At 40.6% G+C, this 26,906-nt stretch overlaps 1 protein-coding gene across 1 annotated transcript in view; it reads right to left on the reverse strand.

Moving 5' to 3' along the window:
- LOC140484868 (solute carrier organic anion transporter family member 4C1-like) overlaps positions 1-26,906 on the reverse strand; it is a 168,221-nt gene that overhangs the window by 91,229 nt on the left and 50,086 nt on the right. The window contains exons 4-5 of the mRNA XM_072583602.1: positions 12,803-12,899; positions 707-828 (exon numbers count right to left, since the gene is read on the reverse strand). Of these exons, the coding sequence (XP_072439703.1) occupies positions 707-828; positions 12,803-12,899 (219 nt within the window). The remainder of the gene's footprint in view (positions 1-706; positions 829-12,802; positions 12,900-26,906) is intronic.

Below are 26,906 nucleotides of genomic sequence, written 5' to 3' on the forward strand. Positions count from 1 at the left end.
CAACTCAAACCTTCCAACGCAGGCAACATCCTGGTAAATCACTTCTGAACCATTTCAAGTTTCACATCCTTCATTTAGCAGGGAGACCAGAATTAGACGCAGTATTCCAAACATGGCCTAACCAATGTCCTGTACAGCTACAACATGACATACTGACTCCTATACTCAATGCATTGACCAATAAAGGCAAGCATACCAAGTGCCTTCTTCACTACCCTGTCTACCTACAAATTCCTTTCAAGGAACAATGAACCTGCACTCCAAAGTCTCTTTGTTCAGCAACATGCTCCAGGACCTTACCATTAAGTATAAAAGTCCTGCTCTGATTTGCCTTTCCAAAATGCAGCACCTCACATTTATCTAAATTAAACTCCATCTGCCACTTCCTGGCCCATCCGCCCGTCTGATCAAGGTTCTGTTGTACATTGAGGTAAGGCGCTTCGCTGTCCACTACACCATTTAATTCTATAAACTGAATCTACACAGATGTATAAGCAAATAATATGGTTTTAAACTCAATTATCCAAGTTCTAGACTATTTGATCACTCTTTCCATCATGTTCTTTTGTGTTTTTCAATGCCCAATCTAATGCACACTTCATAATAACGTATAGGTGGGCAACACTTCGCAATTGGTTTCAGGCAGTTTTGACTTACAGTGAACAGGTATTTTTCATGTTTGAAATCAATTAGCCATGAGATATACCTGGTAAGTGCTTTGGAAAGCAAGTCAGGGGTACAACTAGACACCAGGCCAGTATCCAGCACAGAAGAAACCCGATCCACCAAGCACCAAGCCATCGAGGGTCATCTGGCATCAAAGGAACTCTAAAAATTAAATTCAAGCTCTTATCATCAAAACTTCATGATAATGTCACAATATTACATTATAAGAGCATAAGAACATAAGAAATATGAGCAGGAGTCAGCCATCTGGCCCATCAAGCCTGCTCCGCTATTCAATAAGATCATGGCTGATCATTTTGTGGACTCAGCCTCACTTACCATAACTCTTAATTCCTTTAATGTTCAAAAATCCATCTATCTTTGCCTTAAAAACATTCAGCGAGGTAGCCTCAACTGCTTCACTGGGTAGGGAATTCACAGATTCACAACTCTTTGGGTGAAGAACCTCCTCCTCAACTCCTAAATCTGCTCCCCCTTATTGTGAGGCTATGGACCCTAATTCTAGTTTCACCCACCAGTAGAAACAATGCCCTTGCTTCTATCTCACCTATTTCATTCATGATTTTATGTGTTCCTGTAAGATCCTCACCTGATTCTTCTAAATTGAAATGAATACAGAGCCAGTCTGCTCAATCTCTCCTCATAAGGCAACCCTCTCAATTCCAGAATCAACTTCATGAACCTCCTCTGCACCCCCTCCAGTATCAGTACATCTTTTTTCAAGTAAGGAGACCAAAACTGTTCACAGTACTCCAGGTGTGGCCTCACCCGTACCCTATACAGCTGCAAGATAACCTTTCTATTTTAAATCCCATCTCTCCAGCAATGAAGGGCAATATTCCATTTGCCTTCTTAATTACCTGCTGCACCTGCAAGCCAACCTTTTGTGATTCATGCACTGGGACACCCAGGTCCCTCTGTGCAGCAGTTTATTGCAATTTTTCATTTAAATAATAGTCCATTTTGTTAGTATTACAACCAATGATGACCACACATTTACCAACATTGTACTCCATCTACCAGATCTTTGCCCACTCAATTAACCGATCTATATCCCTCTTCAGACTTGCAGTGTCCTCTGCATACTTTGCTCTAGCACTCATTTTAATGTTATATGTGAACTTTGACATTCTATGCTTGATCCCCAACTCGAAATCATCAATGTAAATTTTAAACAATTGTGGTCGCAACACTGATCTCTGACGCACACCACTAGCCACTGATTGCCAAACAGAAAAACAACACCCAATTATCCCCATTCTTTGCATTCTGTAAGTTTACCAATCCTCTTTCCATGCTAATACATTACCTATAACACTGTGCACTTTTATCTTATATAGCAGCCTTTAGTGTAGTCCCTTCTCAGATGTGTGATGATTGTTGCTCCTTTAACAAGGTTATGTTGTCCTTAGCGTTTTTTTCAGAGAAGTTGTAAAAGCTGCGATTCTGAAAAGTCTAGGTCTGAAGGATTTTAGATACTGCCTCAGGGAAAAGGCTTTCAAGTTAAATAAAACACTTGCACAATGAAAGTCGAGTGGCCAGTTCTCCCAGCTCATCTTTTCTCTGGTTTGGTTTGGTTTTAGCAAGTCAGTCAGTTTTGAGGTTGCTGGTCCAAGAAACAGCTACATGGAAGAAGATGTTCCATGCTGCCATCTCTCTCTCTCCTGTAAAACACTGTGTTTGATTTTACCTTTCGTATCAAGGAGTATTTATGGGATTGTTGCAAGCATTTTAACAGCATCATTAAATTGGGATAATCAGTTGGGTTTTAAGATAGATTAAGTTATTTTATACTCTGTTCTCTTTCATTTATGTTTCAGTCAGTAAGTTTATAAATAAATTTTGTTTTGTTTAAAACTAAGTGGTTTGACCAGCTGCATCCTGGAATAACAAATTTACTCCTGCTTAAAACAGCTAGCAAAGTTAGGATCCAGATTACTTTCTTGAAATGTTTTAAGGGAGTCTGGCCTGGTCCATAACAGATGCCTTCTGGAATTCCAGGTACACTACATCCACTGGTTCGCCGCTTTTCACCACACTAGCAATGTCCTCAAAGAATTCCAGTAAATTAGTTAAACATCACCTGCCTTTCATGAATCTATGCTGCGTTTGCCCGATGGGACAATTTCTTTCAACATGTCTTGCTTTTTCTTCCTTGATGGTAGATTCAAGCATTTTCCCCACTATAGCAGTTAAGCTAACGGGTCTGTAGTTACCTGTCTATTGTCTACCTTTTCTCTTCAACAGTGGTGTCATATTTTATGTTTTCCAATCTGCCAGAACTGCCTAGAAACCACCAAATTTTGGTAAATTAACAAGAGCACATTTGCTATTTTCCCCATCATCTCTTTTAGTACCCTGGGATGCAGTCCATCAGGCCCAGGAAGGACTTGTCTACCTTTAGGTCCATTAGCTTGCCCAGCACTAACTCTTTTGTGATAATGAGCATTTCTCGGTCCTCACTTGCCATAGTCTCCTTGTTCTCAATTATTGGCTTGTGATTTGTGTCAACCACTGTGAAAATCGATACAAAATACCTGTTCAATGCCTCAGCCATTTCCTCATTTCCCATTATTAAATCCCCATTCTCATCTCTGAAGGATCAATGTTTACCATAGCCACTCTTTCTTCTTTTATATATTTGTGGAAACTTTTGCTGTCTGTTTTTGTATTCTGAGCTTGTTTACTCACACAATCCATCTTACTTTTCTTCATTGCTTTTTATTGTACATGGATTTCTGTTGACTTTTAAAAATTTAAACAATCTCCTAGTTTCCCACTAATCTTTGCCACTTTGTATGCATTTGCTTTCAATTTGATACCGCACTTTATTTCCTTAGTTATCTTTGGCTGATTATCCCTTTTCCTACACTCCTTTCTTTTTGCTGAGCACTCTGAAAAATCACTTTGAAAGTCCTCCACTGTTCCTCAATTGTCTCACCATATAGTCTTTGCTCCAGTCTACCTTAGCCAACTTCTCCCTCAGCTCATTGTCGTCTCCTTTGTTTAAGCACAAAACAATGATTTTGGATTTGACCTTCTTACCTTTCCATCAGCTATACTGTGATCGCTCCTTCTGAGAGGATCCCTAACTATGAGATCATCAGTTATTCCTGCCTCATTATACCTGAGCAAACCTGAGGTAGCTTGCTCCCTTGGAGGTTCCATTACATACTGTTCGAGGAAACTATGAGCTCCTCCTCAAGACTGCCTTGACGGACTTGGTTAGACTCATCAATATATAAGATTAAGAACTTCCATGATAACTGCCATACCATTTTTACATGCATCAGTTATTTCTTTGTTTATTGCCTGCCCCATCATGATATTATTTGGTGGCCTATAGATTATGCCTATCAGTGACCTCCTCTTACTATTTCTAATTTCCACCAACATTAATTCAACCTTTTTCTCCACAGAATCTATATCATCTCTCACTACCACCCTGATGCCATCCTTAAATGTCAGAGCTAAACTATCTCCCTTTCCTTCTTGTCTGTCCTTTCAAATAGTCTGATGCCCCTGAATAATCAATTCCCACCCTGCAACCATGTCTCTGTAATGGCCACTAAATCACACCCGTTCATGATGATTTATATAGAAGCGCATGAAATAAAAACTACGCAATTTAATGTTCAATATTAATTCATTTTGAACAATTCTGTTTGTTTTCTTTCTCTTGTTCTGCTGAGGGATTGCATTCCAGAATTTTGCAAGGTGACACAGTCCATGCTATCGGGCTGATAAACAACCTCTGAGACTTCGCCTCAATCAAATTGGTGTTGTGTCTCCAGTCTCAGTCACTGGGAGGGATAGTCACTTCTGAGTCTCCAAAAAAAATTGACCCTGACTTAAACATAAGTTCAGGGTCTTGCCTGGCTCTGGCTGGCAGGCCCCAGGGAGAGGAGCAAGTTCATCAGGGTAGAAGTTGAGTGAAGATACAAGGAGGTAGATAGCATCTGTTGGCCATAAGGGACCTGAACAAGAGCCACAAAGTTCCCAAGTCTTACTTGGTGGTCTGGACACTAGGCCTGGGTGCCTGCTGTACTGGGTACAAGACCATTGGGAAGAGGCATTTCATTTGCTAGGTGTTAACCCATGAAGAAATGGCCCAGCCAATGTTTCCTTCTATAGTGGGTGAAAAACCAATAGTGGCTGTTAGGCCCCAGACTTCATGTTTTTGCTTAATGACAGTGGTTAATATTTCATTATAATTGTATTTTCACCGTTACTTACAATTCACACCCTGGAAGCTAAAGGTATCTTTAGAAAAATAAAGAGTAGTATCATCAAAAGAACATCCAAGTTTGGATTGAAATATTAACTATTATGCTTGTAGAGAGTAGTTTGTTGCAGTTTCAGAGAGGAGTGGTGGTTGAAGATATGATCAGAAAAAGAGGACAGAAACAACAGTGTTTTCTTGTACTGGAGATTCCAAAGTAGGAATTAGTAGACCCCTGTCTGTGGACAAACAAGAGCTATTTCAGGACTATAATAACTAACACTGATAAGATACGTAGTACAATTCATTTCATTTAGTAATAATTTCTTTTCTTTTGTGTTTCTACTGATATATAAAGTTACAATTCTAGATTTTAATCTGTTCAACACAGAATCTTCATAAGGCTATTTTAAAGGTATGGCATGTATTATAAGGGAAATAGTATGAAAGGGTTAATCTGAATAATCAGCTTAGTTTGGACACTCTTAGGCAGCTCATATAGACAGTAATGGAAGTTTCCTCATGGAGACTCATGTGTCTTACCGTCTCCTGTTTATAATAGCTAATGTGTCAATCTTTGTGATTTTTATAAATGACTTGGATGAGCAAGTGGAAGGGTGTGTTAGCAAGTTTGCCAGTGACAAGAAGGTCAATGGAGTTGTGGTTAGTGTTGAGGGCTCTCATAGGTTGCAACAGGGCATTGGCAGAACTGGGCGGATAAGTGACATACGGAGTTCAACCTGGAAAAGTGTGAAGTGATTCACTTTGGAAGGTCAAATTTGAATGCAGAAGACAGAGATAAAGGCAAGATTCTTGGCAGTGTGGAGGAACAGAGGGATCTTGGGGTCCATGTCCATAAATCCCTCAAAGTTGCCACCAAGTTGATAGGATTATTAAGAAGGCGCATTGTGTGTTGGCTTTCATCAGCAGGAGGATTACGTTTAAGAGCCACGAGGTTATGCTGTAGCTGGTTAGACCACTCTTGGAATATTGTGTTCAGTTCTGGTCCCCTCATTATATACTGGCAAGAAACAAAAGAGGGAGAATACAGCAAAGTCCAGTTACGTTGGTCAATGGATGTAGATACTGTGCAGATGCTGACAACAGAATCTCATTATAATTTGTTCATCCGTTTGCCACTCAACAGTTGGCTCAATTCACAGTTTGATTTGTTGCATATCAGCAACAGGAGGCTAGAATGGGGGAAGCTAGGCACACAGTCCAAGCAACTTACCAGGAGCCTTTGACAGCACCCTCCAAAACCATATACCATTTTGGTCTTATTTAAGAAAGAATGTAAATGTGTTAGAGGTGGTTCAGAACAGGTGATAGTTGATGTAAGTTTTGGAATTGAAATGCTGTTTAACAAAAAGGAAATGTAAAGTTGAACTTTATTACTTTTTCTGCCTCTATATTCTGTGTTCTGGTTTATATTCCTGTGTTTTAAAATGGCACTGGAGAATGGCAACACAATACACCACTTTTCACTGTATCTGTAATACAATACAAATGCAATAAATAAATAAGTTAATTAGTCAATCAATCATTGGACTTCTGGAAGATTCCGTCGTTGTGAACCTTTCTTTTTGTGACATTTTTAATGATTTGGACTTGACTGCAAAAATATGATTAATAAGTCTGTAGACGATTAAAAAATGGTTTTCTGGTTTACAATAAAGGAGGACTGTAACTAGGAAAAGATAAGTATGCTAAAGTTGGGGTTGGGGGAAGGGGTGAGTAGACAATAGGTGGAGATAGCGCCCAGAGAAATAACAGTAGTTGAACAGCAAAAGGAATGGGTCATGGTCAGCCTGGGAGAATCAATAGTTGCTAATGGGGACCATTAGTAGTTGACAATGGGCTGGTTATGGTAGCAGGCAATGACAAAGAGTGGTTCATGGCTGTTAGGGTAAGGACATGGGAGAAGATGTTCAGGCCCCAAAATTATTGAATAAATTAAGTCCTAAAGGCTGGAGGGTCCCCAAACTGAAAATTAGATGCTGCTCTTCCAGTATGCGCTTCCAGTATTGTCTTCACCAAAACACTGCAGCCAGCCCAAGACAGATGTTGGCCAGGGAATCTAGTGGTGTGTTAAAGTGGCAGGCAACAATATCTCTATTGGGTTTCCTGCTACTTTCAGCATATATACTAACGTTTTTCTAGCTACAATAAGTTCTGAAGAGTCACTGGACCCGAAATGTTAACTTTGTTTTTTCTTCACTGATGCCAGACTTACTGAGATTTTCCAGCAGTTTCTCTTTTGGGGTCTGATTTCAACAAGTTTTTTGGGGTTTTTTTTTGTTGTTTAGAGTCAATAGGAATCAGGGAGGAAACTCTCTGCTGGTTGGACTCACACTTGGAACAAAGGAATATGATTGTGATTATTAGAGGTCAATCATCTGTCTCAGGAAATCATTGCAGGAGTTCCTCAGGTTAATGTCCTCAGCATAATCAGTCTTAAGTTGCTTCATCAAAAATCTCATTTTCATCAAAAGGTCAGAAGTGGGATGCTTGCTAATGATTATACCTCGTTTAAGCACCATTTGTGTCTCCTCAGATATTGAAACTGTTTTGAGTTTATATGCAACATGTCCTGGACAACATCTAGACTTGGGCTGAGAAATGACAAAAAACAGACCATGACCATCCCCCAATAAGAGAAAAATCTAAAGATGCCTTGATGTTCAATGACATTACCTTCACTGAATCACTAGTTAACAATATTCTGGGGGTTACCATTGATCAGAAATTGAACTGGAGCATCTGTATAAATACCCTGGGTGCAAGAACAGTTCAGAGGCTAGGAATTCTGTCATAAATAAATCAACACCTATCTCCAAGGCACAGATTAGGAATCTGATGGAGTGCTCCTCTCATGCCTGGATGAGTGCAGCTCCAACAACACTCAAAACGCTTGACACCATCAGAACAAAACAGCGCACTTGATTGGCATGACATCACCATCTTCAAAATCCATTGTCTTCAACAATGAACACAGTTGCACAGTTTGCACCATCACAAGATGAAGTTAAGTTCCACACCAACATCCTCTGATCAACTTTTCCACCCAAAAGGACAAGGGCATTGGATGCATTGGAACATAGTCTGTGAGTTTCTCTCCAAGTCAAGCAGCAACCTGACTGGGAAATATATCAACACAGGGTCATAATGTTTGAACTCTCTTTCTCACAGCATTGTGATGTCCCTAGACCACATGGAGTGTAGCAGTTCAGGAAGACAGCTCATCACCATCTTCTCCAGTGAAATTGGGGATGCCTCACTAGTGACTCCCACATCCCATTAATGAATAACAGAAAAATAAACCTCAGAATTGCAGGCACCAGCATTAACGGGCCAACTTTAACTACTGAGGAGAAGGAGAGAGCCTCAGAGAGTTCTCACTCAATTCTTGATATAGTGAGGATGAAATGAGCCTTAGGATGATGGATGAATTGCAGCTGTCTCAATCATGGAGCACTCTCAGGCCACTCCTGAAATGGACAGCTCCTCCTGTCTGTCATTAACACAAATGCCTCAGAGACCCCAACTTTGGCAAAAACTTCACAACAGAGGACATCTGCCAACATTAATCCAGGCAAAAGGACATAAGGGTCACTGGTCTATGTCTATGATTAATGCAATTGTCACCACCTTGATGCAACCATCTGCCATAGTTTGAGAATTCTGCAAAAGGCTCTTTTTCTGCAATCAACCCAGTGCATAAAAATTCAAGGGAATTGTTATCTTCAGAGCAGCAGCAATAGAGAGAGGCCATGTATGCAGTTTAAATTAATCTCCCCAAACCAGCATTCCAAACAGGGATGTCACTAACTCCCTGGAGAAACCCAATCTTGGAAGGTTCTGATGCTCTGACAGTTGAATGTAGGTCACCATTTGCCTATACACTGCGTCTGGATAGGATAGTGTTTTCTCCCTACCTTCGTTAAACTACTGTTGTGGCCTCTATTCTACTGGCCTATGTGCAGCAGCAGGACCCTTACCTGCTTGGCTACATGCTATACATATCCCTGGACAGCCGCTCTCCACTGTCTCCTTTTCCTTTTCTCCTTCTTTCCTTCTCAGTGGAGGAACAGCCTCTCCCAGAGCTCAGAGACCCTATCAGAGATCAAGAGCTCCAGTTGCAAAATTAAAGTTATTAAACTTCACTATGTCCCTGAGCAGAGGCCCCCTTCCTATTCAGGCTGAAAACATTACCCAATTTATTCAAAAATAAAAATCAACATTAAGATACCACTTTCACCAACTAATTCCGTAGCTATATGTGCAATGGATTAACCATTCCTGCACCACCTCCTCTTACCTGGCGTGACTCACTTCCAATATTTTCCCATGTGGCTAACAAAAACAGAAGTGGGAGACCTGAAATCATAGTCAATTAGCAGTTAACATTGATGTTTCTTTTTTTTTTAAAACGACAAGTAAACTTCCAAATTCAGCATCCACACACCTTCTGTGTTTTGAGAGCAAGGCATCATGATATTTAATTGCTGACTTCACAGCATCCTGCCAAATTTTACCCAACAGCACACTGAAAGTTCTATCTGATTTGCTGGTGTAAAATCTACTCTTGGGAGCAAGTGCTTTAATAGGAGGAGCCTATTCAGTCTGTTGAACCTATGCGGGCTCTCGTTTGAATAATACAGTTTGTCCGACTTGTCCTGCTAACCCTGGAGCCTGAGGATTAATTTTGTTCAAATGCTCATCCAATTTTATTTTGAAATCTTTGATTGTTAACACTATCACCACATGGCAAATTCAAGGTTGTTGTATTCACTGGATAAAAGACATCTTCCTCACATTCCGTTGCATCTCTTGCTGTTTAAATTCTAATTTTTGTGCTATCAGCCAATGAGAACAATTTTCTTTCCTTACATTACCCAAGCCTGTTGCAATTCTGAGCACCTTTGGCAAGTTTCCATGTAATTTCCTTTGCTGGAAGAAGAGCAAGGAGGAGAATGTGAGGACTGCAGATGCTGGAGATCAGAGCTGAAAAATGTGTTGCTGGAAAAGCGCAGCAGGTCAGGCAGTATCCAAGGAGCAGGAGAATCGACGTTTCGGGCATAAGCCCTTCTTCAGGACCCTTATTCCTGAAGAAGGGCTTATGCCCGAAACATTGATCCTGCTCCTTGGATGCTGCCTGACCTGCTGCGCTTTTCCAGCAACACATTTTTCAGCATGTAAGAAGAGCAATCCTAGTTTCTTTAACCTAATATTGTCGCAACATCAAACACGATGAGTCAGAATACAGGGCTTGGTAATGTGGTGCAATGATAACAATCTCTCTCTCAAAGCCAGCAAAATAAATGAACTGATCATTGATTTCAGAAAGAAAGGAGGAGAACACGCCTCCATCTACATCAATAAACTGAAGGCTGAGAAGGTGGAGACCATCAAGTTCCTAGGAGTGACGATAATGCCTCTTCTTCCTCAGGCAGCTTAGGAAATTCAGCATGTCCATAAGTATCCTCACCAACCTTTGTACCATAGAAAATGTATTATCTGGGTGCACAATGGCCTGGTATGGGAACTGCTCTGCCATGACCGTAAGAAATTACAGATATTTGTGTGCATAACTCACACCATCATGGAAGCCAACATTCCATCCATGGATTCCATTTCTACTTCGTGCTGCTGCGGAAAGGCTGCCAACATCAAAGACCCATCCCAGCCCAGTAATGCTCTCCTACAACCTCTTTCATCAGGCAGAAGATACAGAAGCTTGAGCACATGCATCAACAGGTTCAAGAACAACTTCTTCCCTGATGTTATTAGACTGCTGAATGGACTCTCTAACTTTAAGGAAAGTTGATCTTGTTAATGCTGATCTTGCTTCACACATGCCTTGTGCAGTGTAACCTATATGCCTCACTCTGTCCAAGTTTTTTTTTAACTCTATGACCTGTACATCCTTGCGAACTATCCTCTGCCTGTACTGCTCGTAAACAAAGCTTTTCACTGTACTTAGGTACCCATGACAATAAATCAAATCAATCAATTAATTTGAAATCATTTTGGTAAATCTTCTCTACATCGTCTTCACAGCTCTCATATCCTTTCTTAAGTTTTGTTATCAGAATTGACCATTGTCTAAGAATTGGAATCATACATGTTATGGACCAGGCCAGACCCCCTCAGACCCTAACTTTGCTAGTTGTTTTAAGCAGGTGTAAACTGGATATCCCAGGAGAGAATCAGCTGGTCAAACCACCTTGTTTTAAACAAAACAGAATGTATTTACAAGATTATCAAACGGAACACAAACAAAAGAGACCAAAATACAGAATAACGTATCCTATCCAAAAACCCAAACGATTATCCCAACTTAATGATGCCGTTGCAAATACATGCAACAATTCCCATAAACACTCCTTAGCAAAAAAGGTAAAATCAAGAAAAGTTCGTGCAGGATAGAAGTCAAAGAGGGAGTACCAGCCTGGACCTGCTTCTTTCAGTCCTGCATCTTTTTTCAAACTGCTGTTAAAAACGAAACCAAACCACAGAAAAGCTGAGCTGGGAGAACTGATCACTCGCCTTGCATTGTTCAAGTCTCTCTCTTTTTTAACTTGAAAGCATTCTACCTGAGGCAGTATCAAATTGGCGTTAAAACACTTCACCCCAGAGTTTTCGGAATCTGTGTCACTTATGGCCTCGCTGAAAAAAAACTAAGGACAGCATAACCCTTGTTAAAGGAGCAGCTTTGTCACATACATCAGCTTTATAAACACTGCATAACTTTCTTGTTTTTTGTACTCATTGTACTTTAATTATCTACTGTCTCTATTAACCACCCCCTTAAACATGTCCTGCTGCCTTCAAAGATTGATGATACATGTATATGCAGATCCTTTTTTTCCCACACATCCTTTAGGGATGCACCAACATTTTATATCACTTCTCCAAAATGCATCACCTCACACTTCTCAATAATACATTACATCTGAACTGATGAGTGAAAGATGAAGAGCACTAACAAAACATGGCTTTTATAGCATTACACAATCAATAGCCAATTAACAAATTACCAGCAATATTTTAAATGAATGCATACATTCACATTATGCATCAAATTGTGCATATGTTAGACATGAAGAGAAATGATAAATTCTGTTGAATCCACTCATCATCAACAAATAATGAAATCATAATACCTATATACAAAATGCATAACATATAATCATTTTCTATATAAAATGTATAAACTATCAGTATAACAAATAAATGATGTTAATTATACAACAAAAATATGCCTCCCTCCTGCTTGATTCAGCATCAAGCTCCAACCCTGTTTTGGCTCAGGTCAGGTTCTATGCATGAGCCAATTTTGAAAGAAGGAAAGATTATAAATTAAGTATATTATTAAAAGAATACATGCTTGAGGCAAATTGCAAAAGGAAGCAATACAGAAATGAAGATTAAAAACGAAAGAACAAATAACAGAAAATGAGACGAACAGAAAAAAGAGACTAGGAGTTGTAAAGATAATAACATGAGAAATTTATGTGTGAGAGATATAGAAGGAGAGAAGGATAAATTTTCTACTTTGTCATTGCTAAATAGTTCAAAATTCTAGTTCAGGGAAAACAGGAGGTGGACATGATAGAATGGAAGACAACAAGAAAAAGACAATGGATTGAAGAGTGGGAGACAAGCAGAGACTTAATTATGGTGCATAATGAAATGGAATTTTTTTGAGAAATATCACAAAAAACAATTATTCACTTCAAAATAGCTGCTGTAAGAGTAACCGTAACAATATCACATGGAATGACCTGGTTGCACATTTATCTTATTAAGCATCAACTTGTCATCGTCCTGATTATCAACAATTAAGCAGAGAACACAAAAACAATAAGAAAATGAAAATCCACTTACTTGGAAATTCTATTAACATCAATATAAATGTCCAGCAACTGACCACCTAAGATATATCCAAATGCAGGGCCCAGAACTGACATACCACTTCCAATACCTGTAGGTTGTGACAGCAAATGTGTTTAATTATAAAATTATACACAATAATAATTTGAAAATACCTCATTTTGTTGTGATTTAAATTGCTCCTCCCTTATAAACTGTGTCTTCAGTTGCTTGGGCCATAAGCTCTAGATTTTGCTTCGTAAGGCCCTTTGTACTCCACTGCTTTCGGACATTCCTTGAAAATTCCTAGAAATCTGCCATAAGTGATTCCATATTTGATATATTGTTATGAAGCATCATTGCCTTTTATTATGTTAAAGGTGCTATAAAAATGCAAATTGTTCTTACATAGTTGGTTAGAAGTAGAGTTAGTTAGAAAGAGAGTAACTTGTCACTGAATGCAGCCAGACATATACTGTGAACTTGAGAATTTGCTGAGTAAAGAAATGTATAATTCTTTTTCTAAAATCTAATTTAGTTTGCATTGAGCAGTTAATGATAATTTGTTTTCAGTCAAGATAGTTAATTAAGTTCTAGTTTGAACTAGAGTTTTTGAGCCAGCGGTACTGATGTATTGCTGTTGAATTTCAACTCGAACAAATACAGGAGGTGTTACCAAGTACACAAAGTCATAAAGTAGGAAGAGAATAACTTGTCGCTAGGTGCAATGACTCATTGTATATGATTTGGGGGAGTAAGGAAATTTGGTGCATAAAGGGAGGAGATCCAGTATAAATATCAGGCAGATTAAAAATTGAAAAGATTCAGCAGCAATAAAATGTTACAAGTGAATAACTGGTGAGTATTACATTTGTCCTTGAAATAGCAGTAAAGCTTTTAAGTACACTCTAAACCTCAACCTGAGCTACAAATCTTCACAAACCTTGCAGCTTTTAAGTATTTTAAGCTTTTAAGCTTTTAGTAGTAAAGCATACTAGGTATAGTCGAATTTATCAGTATTGGTAAAGTTTATTAATGGTATAATGTTTATTAGTTTTGGCAAGGCTTACTAACAATAGAAAATAAATGGCAGACTTTTCTGACATTACATCTTGAGCTATGAGGGATCTGCATGATATAGATAGCCATTTGCAGCAGAAAAGCAGCAACCTGAATTTTGATTTTGGGAATGTGAATAAGAGCTAGTGTCACTAAATGATTTGGATGTGAACATAGGAGGTATAGTTACAAAGTTTGCAAATGACACCAAACTTGGAGGTGGAGTGGACAGTGAAGAAGGTTATCTCAGAGTACAACGAGATCTTGGTCAGATAGGCCATAAGAACATAAGACCATAAGATAAAGGAGTGGAAGTAACGCCATTCGGCCCGTCGAGTCCACTCCGCCATTCAATCAAGGCTGATGGGCATTTCAAAGCCACTTACCCGCACTCTCCTCATAGCCCTTAATTCCTTGCAAGATCAAGAATTTAAGTAGAAAGCATGTTGCCAGGTTGGAGGCTTTGAGCTATAGAGAGAGGCTGAAATAGGCTGGGACTGTTTTCCCTGGAGTGTCAGAGGCTGAAGGGTGACTTATAGAGGTTTATAAAATCATGAGGATCATAGATAGGTAAATGAACAAGGACTTTTTACCTGAGGTTGGGAAGTCCAGAACTGGAGGGCATAGGTTCAGGGTGAGGGGGAAAGATATAAAAGGAACCTAAGAGGCAACTGTTTCACACAGGAGCTGGTGCATGTATGGAATGAGCTGCCAGAGGAAATGGTGGAGGCTGGTACAATTACAGCATTTAAAAGTTATCTGGATGGTATATGAATAAGAAGGGTTTAGAGGAAAATGGGACGAGATTAAGTTAAGATATCTGGTCGGCTTGGATGAGTTGAACTGAAGGGTCTGTTTCCATGCTGCACATCTCTATGACTCCAAGACTCTTTGTTGATAGAATATTTATTGACATAAGCCCACAGTTTAAGAGTATGCAGATGAGAGGGAAGGATTGACTACCGGAAAATCAAAGAGGAAAAGGCATGCAGTATAGGAGGCCTCTGAATGCATCCCACTCTCCAATCAATTGCAAGAGTTGATTTGATAGTAAGGGAAATAGATAGATGTTACTGTGGCTGCCGAAATAAGTCAAGATGATTCTTGCCTCTCTAGTGCCAGGGTCAGGGTCTTCATTGAATAGCTGTAGAGCACTATGAGGAAAGAGGGTGAATAGTCAGCAGTTGTAGTCCCCAGAGGCATGACCAACATACAGTTAATAATGTGTCTGGTATACTAAGCTTTATTAATGCATCCAGTACTAAGTGCCATACTGTACAGGTGAAAAGAAACTGCCTCTCTCAAAGAGTCATGAATCTATGGAATTCACTATTTCAGAGTGCAAGGGATGACAGGACACTGAGTAATTTTAAGGAGAAGACAGACGGCATAGCCTGAGGGAGAAGGGATGACACTTTAGAACTGGGATGAGGAGGAATTTCTTTCAGCTGGAGGGTGGTGAATCTGTGCAACTCACTGCTGCAGAGGGGTGTGAAGGCCAAGTCATTGCATGTATCTAAGACAGAGATAGATAGGTTCTTGATGGATAAGAGTTCCAGGGAGAAGGCAGGAGAATGGATTTGAGAACTATATCAACCCTGATCGAATGGCAGAGCAGACTCGATGAGTCGAAAAGCCTAATTCTGCTCCTATGTCTTACAGTCTTATGGCCTGCTCAGATAGGAAGACTGAGAAATCCTTTAATCTCTCTGCCATTCAGAACCAAGAATGTCCTTGACTAAGTAGAAAGGCATGTTTAAAACTGAGATTGGTCTGATGAGATGACTGATGCTGAACTAAGGATTGAATTTCAAAGCAAATTTCCAAAATGGTTCTCAGGGCTGAGAAAATTATAGGTCAAATATCACACCACCCTGTGAGATGATGCTCACCAATTTGCTTATTCGTGTTACGACAACTCCCTCTCTACATATTCTTGAACAAAGTTAATGATGAAATAAAGATACATCAATAAGGATTAATAATCTTACCAGTTACCATGCTAACAAGATGATGTTTTGGTGCGGTTATGGTCCTAAAATTAAATGTCTCCATAATGGTCTGCATGGGTTTAATTAAATTTAACAAAGCAGTGCACTGTGAGACTTGCCCAATGGGCTTATGGATGAAATTCCTTCAGCGTCATTCAGATAAATTGAGTGAGTGGGAACATACATGACAGATGTAGCATCATGTGGATAAATGGGAACATACTGAAATAGATTGGCTGACTATTAATTAAATGGTGATAAATTAGGATATGTTGGTGTACAAAGGCACCTGGGTGTCTTTGTAGAGTGGTGGAGGCAAACCAGTAATACTGTGAGCAGTTTGGAATGCAAATGGTCTCCATTAAAGGAGGATTTCTGCAAGGATGCCTTGATGTTTTTGAACAGGATCTTGATGCCATCGCATCTGCAGTACTATGTGCAATTTTGATCTCCTTAACCGAAGAAAAGATGTACTTCTCAAAGACGGAATACAGTGAAGGTTCACCAGGCTGGTTCTGAGGATGACAAGTTTGTCATATGAGAAGAGGTGGGTTGTAGGCCTGTATTCATTAAAGTTTAGAAGATTGAGTGAGGACCTCATTGAAATGTATACAATTCTGATAGAGGTGGACATACTACATGCAAGTATGATGGTTCCCCTGGCAGCGGGGAGGGGTCTAGATCAAGGGGTCACAGTCTCTGAATTCGAAGTCGACCAATTTGAACTGAGATGAGAAATTCCTTCACTTAAAGGGTGGTGAACCAGCGGAACTCTCTCCCAAGTAAGACAGTGGAAGACAAGTCATTGAATATATTTAAGAAATAAATAAATAGATTTCTGGACACTAAAGACATCAAGATGGAAGAAGGTGCTGGACCAGAAAAAGTTTTGAAAAGATTAATTAACTTTTGGAATTTTCAGAAATTTTAACACTGTGAATTTACTGATTATAGTGTAGGCAAAAGCATTGTCTCCAGGAGGCAGCAGTTTCAAGTGCAGCAAGGTGGCAAACATAGATCAGCTTTATTATGTGTCTAGATTATTAACTGACACAGAACAGCATTCAACAATGATAGATAAAGAAGTTTTAACAGTCAAGTAAGTGTGTGAAAAAATTTTATTATGTACTCAGATTACATTTTAAATTGAAACTGACCACAAATTGAGTGAACATGAAAGAAATTGGTAACATGGCACTCAGAATTCAGCAGTTCAAATTAAGGCTTATGAAGTATGATTCAATCACTGAATATGTACAGGGCAAGTATCAAATAATAGATGCACTCTCAGGGATACTATCAACTGGAAGTGAACAGTTAATCAAGTATGTTGAAGCCTGTACATTCTCAATCACTCAGAACTTTGTACCTACTGAAAGAAAGTTTCAGGAGGGAAGACAGGCCAGGAATGCGATGAAGAATGTATTCAAGATTGAAAATATTGTCTGGATGAAAGGCCAAACTATGTATCCAAATATCCAATACTATGTCAGTACTTTAAACAATGTGAACACCTCATGCTTATTGATGACTCAATAGCCTTCCATGAGAAATTAGTTTCACAGACAGCACTTTGTCTTCATATTCTCCTAAAACTTTGCATTTTGGAAAAACTCAGTTTATAGAAACTATTGTTAACTACAATAAAAGTGCTGTAAATAGCCAAGAATAAAAATAATCACTCTTCTTTTCCATCAAACAATGCAAACATCAGAGCATGGATTTCTTTGAGATCAATTAAAAAATTGAATTATTAATTGGTGTTTATAATAGATTGAATTTAACCATTTGCGTACATTTGCAAACACAATAATTCAACTTATTAAAATAATTTACTTCTTACTTGGGATTCCAAACATTGCAGTGCTCCACAATTTGCAAATAAACAATGTCAAAATTTTAGATGAAAATATGACTTTGGTTTTGTTACCTGTTATCCTCACTATCCCTTTTTCATTATTGTTTAAGGGAATGTGGGCATCACTGGACATGATTTTGAAAACCCCTATCAAATATCCTCTCAGCTGTCTTCTTTCTTTCTAAAGAGAAGGATCTCAACTTCTTCAATCTATCTTCGTAACTAAAGCATCTCATTTCTGGAATCATTCTTGTAAATTGCTTCAGCACTCTTTTCAAAACATTTGGATCTTTTCTACAATGTGACACCCACAAATGTACACAATACTCCAAGTGAGTTCTAACTGGCATCTTATATAAGTTCAATATTGCCTCCTTGCTCTTGGACTCTATGCCCTTATTAATAAAGCCAAGAACACTACATGTTGAAGGAGCAAGTAATTTAGAAGACAAATTGACTTTAAAAATAGAGAAATCTTGTTACAACTGTACAGGGTGTTGGTGAAGCTGCATCTGGTGCCCTGTACTGTTCTGATCCCTGTATTTAAGAAAGGATATATTGGTATTGGAGGCAGTACAAAAGGCATTACAAAAGTGAAAGGGCTGATTCATCAAGATTGGACTCACTGGTTAGATTTTGTTCATTAGAGTTTAGAAAATGAGGAGATAGTGAGGTCTGCAGATGATGGAGATCAGAGTTGGGAGTGAGTTGCTGGAAAAGCATAGCAGGTCAGGCAGCATCTGAAGAGCAGGAAAATCAACATTTCGGGCAAGAGCTCTTCATCAGGAATGAGCTGGGAGCCTTGAGAGTGCAGAGATAAATGGGAGGGGGGGGCGGGGGGGGGGCGGGGGGGGGGGGGGGGGGGGTAGGGCTGGGGAGAAGGTAGCTGAGAGTACAATAGGTGGATAGAGATGTGGGTAAAGGTGATAAGTCAGAGAGGAGGGTGGAGCAGATAGGCAGGAAGGAAGATTGACAAGTGGGACAGGTCATGAGGATGGTACTGAGCTGGAAGGTTGGAACTGGGGTAAGGTGGGGGGAGGGGAAATGAGGAAACTGGTGAAGTCCACATTGATGCCCTGGGGTTAAAGGATCCCGAGGTGGAAGATAAGGCATTCTTCGTCCAGGCGTCAGGTGGTATGGAGTGGCAATGGATGAGGCCCAGGATCTTGCATGCCCTCAGCAGAATGGGAGGGGGAGTTGAAATGTTCAGCCACGGGCAGTGGAGTTGGTTGGTGTGGGTATCCTGGAGAATGAAAGGTGATCTTGTTCAAATATACAAAGTTCTCAGGGGTTTGACAGGATAGATGTTGAGGGCGATTAGGAGTTGGGATAAAAGAGAAGTTCAGACCTGAGGCAGATCATTCATGATCTTATAAAATGTTAAAAATCACACAACACCAGGTTATAGTCCAGCAAGTTTATTTGGAAGCACTAGCTTTCAGGGCGCCACTCCTTCATCAGGTGGTTCTGGAGAACAAGATCATGATTACAGAATTTATAGCCAAAGGAGCCCAGTGTCATGGAAATGTGATACATTAAACAATTTTAGATCAAATCTTTCATCTTTTAGAATTTGACATGCTGGTTTCTGTTCTTTGATATGTAAATTCCAGAACTTCTTTTAAATTACGTTCTCAAGATAGCTGAGCTTTTCTGATAAAAGGTGTGAAGTCTGTCTGTGTCCAATTGTTGAGTCAGACATGCCACAGCATGAAATTGTAATAACCTCCTCAGGAGACAGACATGGGCTAAAACAGAAAGGATACCGTTCGTTGTCCAGTACTTCCCTGCAGCCAAACAACTACGCCGTATTCTTCACAGCCTTCAACACATTATTGATGAGGATGAGCACCTCGCCAAGACCTATCTCACACCTCCACTTCCCACCTTTAAACAACCATCCAACCTTAAACAGATCATTGTTCGCAACAAACTGCCCAGCCTTCAGTACAATGTTACAACCCTACTATGGTGGCCGCTGCAAGAAGTGTCAAGAGTATTGACATGGGTAACACCATTACACATGGGGACATCTCCCCCCAAATACGTGGTGAGTACTATGTGACTCAGCCAACGTAGTCTATCTCATATGCTACAGGCAAGGATGCCCTGAGGCATGGTACATTGGCGATACCAAACAGACGCTATGACAGCAGATGAATGAATACTGCGCAACAATCACCAGACAAGAGTGTTCTCTCCCAATCAGAGAACACCTCAGCGGTCCAGGACATTTGGCCTCGGACCTTCAGGTGACCATACTCCAAGGCGGACTTCGGGACAAGAAACAATGCAGAGTGGCTGAGCAGAAGTTGATAGCAAAGTTCGGTCCTCATTGGAATGGTCTCATGTCACACCACAGCTGACCCCACTGCACTAAACACACACACACACACACACACACACACACACACACACACACACACACACACTCTCTCTCTCTCTCTCTCTCTCTCTCTCATAAGCACACGCATTCACAACTACACATGCACCCTCTCACAGACACATATCCCATCACACTCACACACACAATTACCAAGCTTACACACATAGGCATATACACACACTCTATCATGTGCACTCACACCCACAAGCACACACTCCCAACACACACTCTGCTGCTCCAACACGTGCACACATATACGTTTATGGCCTATATGTGTGCTCCTCCAATTTGCGGTCTGATTCACTGTGGCAATGGAGGAGGCCGAGATGGCCATGTCGGAGATGGAATGGGAAGGAGAATTAAAATAGGCGGTAACTGGGAGGTCAGGCTGGCCCTTACTGGCCCAGCTGAGATGCTCAGCGAAACATGCCCTTAATTTGTGTTTGGTATCACCGATGTAGTGAACAAAGATCAGGAACACACCGTAAACTCGGTTGGAGGAAAGGCAGGTGAACCTCTGTCTCACCTGGAAGGACTTTTTGGGCCCTGGATGGTGGTGAAGGGGATGGTGTGCTAGCAGGTTTTGCATCTTGTACGGTGACAGGGGAAGGTGCCAGGGTATTTGGTGGGGTTTTTGGTGAGGGTGGCGCAAACCAAGGAGTGGCGAAGGGAATGGTCCTTTGGGGTTGAGAGCAACAGGTGTTCGCATGGTGGGGTCGGATTGGAGTTGGCAGAAGTGTTTGAGGATGATACGTTGGATACATAAACTGATGGGGTGGAATATGAAGACAAGGAGGACCCTGTCTTTGTTATGTTTGGAGTTTAGAGCAATGGAATGGAGGAGGTGCGGTGTAGGGTTGTCTGGATGATAAAGGAGGGAAAAGTACATTGAGTAAAATAGATGGACATCTGGGAGATAGAGATGAACGCAGAGTGGTCAAGGAAGGAGAGGGAGGTGTCTGAGAGAGACTGCGTGAATTTATGGTTAGGGTGGCATTGACTTTGCCAACAGTTTCCACTTGGTTCACCTCAGCTACCTCCCTCCCGTTCCTTGACTTCTCCGTTTCCAACTCTAATGACAGCCTTTGGACTGACATTTATGAGAAACCCATAAATTCCCACCCATATCATGCAAAAACTCCATCCCGTTTTCCAAACTCCTCCATCTCTGTCGCATCTGCTCTGATGTCCAACTCCCAAGCATCCCAGATGTTCACCTATTTTAAACAATATTCTTTCCCCTCCTGTTATCCAGGCATCCCTTCACTGTATCTCCTCCATTTCCTGCTCTATTGCTCTAAACCCTGCCCCATCCAAACATAATAAAGACAGGGATCTCCCCCTTGACCTCACTTTCCGCCCCACTAGTCTACACATCCAACATATCATCCTCAAACACTTACACCAACTTCAACTAGACCCCACCACCAAGAACATTTTCCCCTCCCCACCCCTCTCTGCCTTCTGCAAGGGCCGTTCCCTTCACCACTCCCTACCTACTCCCCCTAGAACTCTACAGTATTTTCCCCTGCAACCGTAAAAGATGCAAAACCTGCTAGCACACTATCCCCCTCACCTCCATCCAAGGCCCCAAACAGTCCTTCCAGGTGAGACAGAGGTCCACCTGCCTCTCCTCCAACTCAATTTATTGTGTCCGATGCTCCCAATGTGGTCTTCTCTACATCGGTGAGATCAAACATTGGTGGGCGGCACGGTGGCACAGTGGTTAGCACTGCTGCCTCACAGCGCCAGAGACCCGGGTTTATTTCCCGCCTCAGGCGACTGACTGTGTGGAGTTTGCACATTCTCCCCGTGTCTGCGTGGGTTTCCTCCGGGTGCTCCGGTTTCCTCCCACCGTCCAAAGATGTGCAGGCCAGGTGAATTGGCCATGCTAAATTGCCCATAGTGTTAGGTAAGGGGTAGATGTAGATGTAGGGGTATGAGTGGGTTACGCTTCGGCGGGGCGGTGTGGACTTGTTGGGCCGAAGGGCCTGTTTCCACACTGTAAGTAATCTAATCTAATCAAACATAAACTCGGGGTATATTTTGCCAAGCATTTCAGCCGGGCCCATTTCAATTCCCCTTCCCATTCCCTCTCCGACATGACCACTCTCGGTCTCCTCCATTGCCACAGTGAATCAGATCACAAATTAGAGGAATAATACCTTATCTTCCACCTGGACAAGGTCATACGTACCACCTATCACCACCTCACCACTCTGCCCCTCTCCCCAACCATAGCCATTCCATGTCAAAGTTTCACGTGCGTTGCAGGTACACATGTGCCTCGGTCAACATTGTCTATCTCATATGCTGCTACCAAGGCTATCCCGAGGCATGGAATATTGGTGAGACCAAGCAGACGCTATGGCAACGGATGAACGAACACCGTGCAACAATTACCAGACAGGGATGTTCCTTCCCAGTCAGGGAACACTTCAGCAGTCAAGGACATTTGGCCTCAGGTCTCCAGGTGACTGTCCTCCAAGGAGGACTTTGGGATATGCAACAATACCAAGCAGAGGCTGATAGCCAAGTTCTGTAGCTATGTGCATGGCCTCAACCGAGTTCTTGGCTTCATGTCACACTACAGATGACCCCACTACACTAAATACTCACACATACATGCACATATATACACACACTTTTACACATGATCACACTCACACAGACCCTCTCTCATACAAATGCTCACACACACACTCACACTCACGTGCACACCCTCTCACAGACATATACTCCATCACACTCAATCAAGCACAGACACACATACACTCTCTCTCTCTCCCTCACACACATCCACATATAAGTTTACAGGGTGAATTTGCATTTGCAGATTTGTATTTGCAGATACATTCCGGTTTGTTCAAAAAGCACACAATCCGTTGGCAATTAGTCCATGTCACGTTTTATCTATTCCTATTTTGGAAAGAGAACCAGTCTGACTCACACTGGAATACAGACTCTAACTTCACACCTTTAATGCATTGTCTGAGCTGAGATGTCACCTTTCTTTTATATAAAACCTTGAGTTATCTTGGGATTGTGACCTGAAAGAAGTTCTGGTACTTACATACTAATGAATCGAAACCTGCAACCCAATTCTAAGTGATTAAAGACTTAGCAGCAATCTAGATTTGTTCAATACATCGTATCAGTTGTATGACACTTTGATCTTTTACTAAATATTCTATGCCGTATGATCCTGCCCCACTCGCTACCTGACAAAGGAGCAGTACTCCAAAAGCTTGTACTTCCAAATAAACGTGTTGGACCGTAACTAAGTATTGTGTGATTTTTGATTTTGCTTTATGAATTATTGATCTTCACGCCTAAAGAATGGTTTGTCATACAGGTACAAGATTAAGAACACTGTTTCCATCTCTGTCACATGTATTAAAATGTGATGATGAATAACTACAAAAGGTTACAACAATGATCGAAAGAACAAAAAGACAAGAAGCTTAAAACTCCATTAATGGGCACATAGCACAAGAATTGCTGGAGCTAATATTCGGGAAGTGAAAAGATGTCAGGCCCCAACAAACAGAAGTTACAGATATTGAAAATTATCTCAAATTAAATCATATATGATTCAGATGGAATACGATACCATAAGGTGAAACAACATTGCACTATCATTATTGAATAAGAAGCCAATAGAAACATGGAGGTCAGAAGAACAAAGCTTAATAAACAGGATAAGACAAATCACATTAATGGACCATACAGAACATCCTTGACAACAAAATGGATATCATAGAAATATCAGGGGGACTGGTCAAACCACCAGAGAGGCTATCCTGTAAAGGCTGAAAGTTTGCAGAGGGTGATCCAGTGAATGTAAATATGATAGGAAGAAGACTTGGGAAGTGTAGAGTCATGAGGTTAGCATCAGAATATAACTGATGCCAGAGTCTCATGAGATGGTAGTGATCAAGAAGGTAGCAGATGCTCCAATCTTATGAAGAGAATATGTGATAATCTATCTGTAAACAATGAGCTTTTGTGTGAAAAGATTCTGGACTAAATAGTATACTTTTGGGTGAATAAGTAATCCTAAACTTAGAACACACGACAATATAACAGCATTTTTGTATGTGTAAATGTATATAAATAGTACATGTAGTATATATAAATGGTTTACAATAGTTAGCCATTGAGGAAATTGTTTTCTGCATAATGTGAAACATAATTATACATAATTTCTTTAAGAGCAATTACAATTTTTCTGCACACAAAATTATTTTTGCCCCTTGCTATTTTGAAAATATACGACGATTTCAAAAGACACAATCTTCAAAAAAAAAGTTACTAGGTGTTGGAGCTGCTCATGGCTAAAGAGAATTGATAGCTGAGGCGGTTGTTTACACAGTCAGAATCATAGCCTTCATATACCTAGCAGCTAGACAGGATAATGAAGTGCCTAATAGTGAGACAGGGAAAACATGCTATTTAGCAAAGTGTAGAAAATAAAGTCTGACCATAATTAAAGGCTTTTTAAAGTAATTGCCATTACATATTATGCATGTAGATTTACTGAAATGATAAGAACAGCTAACAAACTAAAGAAATTTAACTGAATTCCTTTAGACAAATGGCTGTAAATAGTAGCTCCATCCCATCAGCTAAGGGGATTGAAGGACAAATGGTGTAAACACTAAGAACTGAATGACATACAACAAAGAGTATAAACAGATATCCTCGTGAAAGGACACTAAAAAACATACAGCATTGTGAGGGGGCAAATGTAAAACATTACATAATCATTATGACATTAGGAAAATAAACAATCGCAGTTTCACAAGGTAACAAAAAGCACCTACACAGAATGATGCTGCTGGCACGTGTCTGGGGAGGGGATGTCAATGTTGCACGTAATCATTGTAGCGCAGAATATATAAATATCCGGTACTTTATTGGGAGCGGGCGAGTGTCTTGCAGTCTCTTGCCAGTGACCTCTTCCAGACTGCGTTGGTAAGGAGTTCTAAATAAAGAGCAATTTGTGCAGCTGAACATGGGACTCAGACTGCTCTTTAAAATCTCTGTCTCCCAACTGGCACTGTGAGCAGGGTACTACACTTGTCTGCGACCAGTTGTGTAGGTCCTAATTGGGTGAGTACGTTGAACATTTCTATCCTTTACAAATGCTGTAGTCAGTCCCAGCTGTAAGTTGTGGTACTAAAGTAACTAAGGGAGAGATTGGAATTGTGCTGTGTGAGATGGACCATGATTGGGTCCTAGTTCATTTCGGGAACAGTAGAGAGGCCTACAGTCGCACAGTAAAATCCACATTGGGTACAGGAAAGAGCCCTACAGCAGGACAGTGACCCTAGTCCACCCCAGGGATGGTATAGAACCCCACAGGTAGAGGGACAGGGACAGGGAGATTAGAGTCTGTACAGACAACTAAGGAGGGTTAAGAAAAGAAGAAACCTCACACCACTTTAAAGCTGTTTAATGAGTCAGAAGCTGTGTCTATGTAAAATGTTCAAGAAGGAGAAAGGACAGGAGGAAGATCAAGGGTGAAGTTTCCTGTTACATTGACTGGAGAGCAGAATACTGCCCCTACCACTATACCAAGACTGAAACATTCTGTGCCAACAGCCTGTTTATCCTCTACTATTGGTAAATCATCCCCAATGGTCATGGTTGTATAGCTTTTTTACCTATCCAACTAATGTATCACAGTAGTAACTGTTTAATTGGCTTTGTTTTGCAAACTGTGAGAAGCAGCAGTCTTTAATGGAGGTTATCACATCACTGGCATATTCAAAAATGCGACTTGTTGATAGTTAAATGGAACAGTTAGGATCATCAACAATGGGAGCTGTACAGGAAATTGCAGAAATATGCGATGACAATGTGTCCTTGATCGGCTTTTGAAAGAGGTTACAAAAGCAGTTTACCGAATTAAAAACTGTCCACAATAGGTAAGCCCACAGTGCCCATTTGTATGCTTTACAGTTGGATGAAGAAAATAAAAATCTGCTGAAATTGGTAAAAGAGCTGCAAGGTAAAAATGATTATCAATATGAATGATTTGGATGTGAATATAAGAAGCATGGTTCGTAAGTGTGCAGGTTATACCAAAATAAGTGGTGTAATGGACAGTGAAGGTTATTTCAGAGTACAGTGGGACCTTGACCGGATGGGCCAATGGGCTGAGAAGTGGCAGATGGAGTTTAATTTCGATAAATTTGAGGTGCTGCTTTTGGATTAGGCAAACCAGGGCAAGACTTACACAGTTAATGGCTGGGCCCTAGGGAGTGTTGTCAAATAAACAGACCTATGGGTGCAAGTACATAATTCTTTGAAAGTGGGGTCATAGGTTGACAGAGTGATGAAGAAAGCATTTAGCATGCTTGCTTTCATTGATGAGAACATGGAGTATAGGAGTTGAGAAAAAAATGCTGTGGCTGTTCAGGACATTGGTGAGGCCACTTTCAGAATACTGCGTACAACTCTTGTCATCCTTCTGCAGGAAGAATGTTGTTAAACTTGAGAGGGTGCAGGAAAGATGTACAAGAATGTTGCTAGGACTGAGGCTAAATAGGCTGGGGATTTTTTCTCTGGAGCATCAGAAGATGTTTTATAGAGGTTTATAAAATCATTATGGGCATGGGTAAAATGAATAGCCCAGATCTTTTTCCTACGCTGGGGGAATCCAAAACTAGAGAGCATAGGTTAAGGTGAGAGGGGAAAGATTTAAAAAGGATCTGAGGGATAACTTTTTCACACAGAGGGTGTGCGTCTAAGGAACGAGCTGACAGAGGAAGTGGTGGAGGTGGGTACAATTACAACATTTAAAAGGCACCTGGATGG

This window comes from Chiloscyllium punctatum, chromosome 2, assembly GCF_047496795.1.
Source record: "Chiloscyllium punctatum isolate Juve2018m chromosome 2, sChiPun1.3, whole genome shotgun sequence".
NCBI classification, from domain to species: Eukaryota; Metazoa; Chordata; class Chondrichthyes; order Orectolobiformes; family Hemiscylliidae; genus Chiloscyllium; species Chiloscyllium punctatum.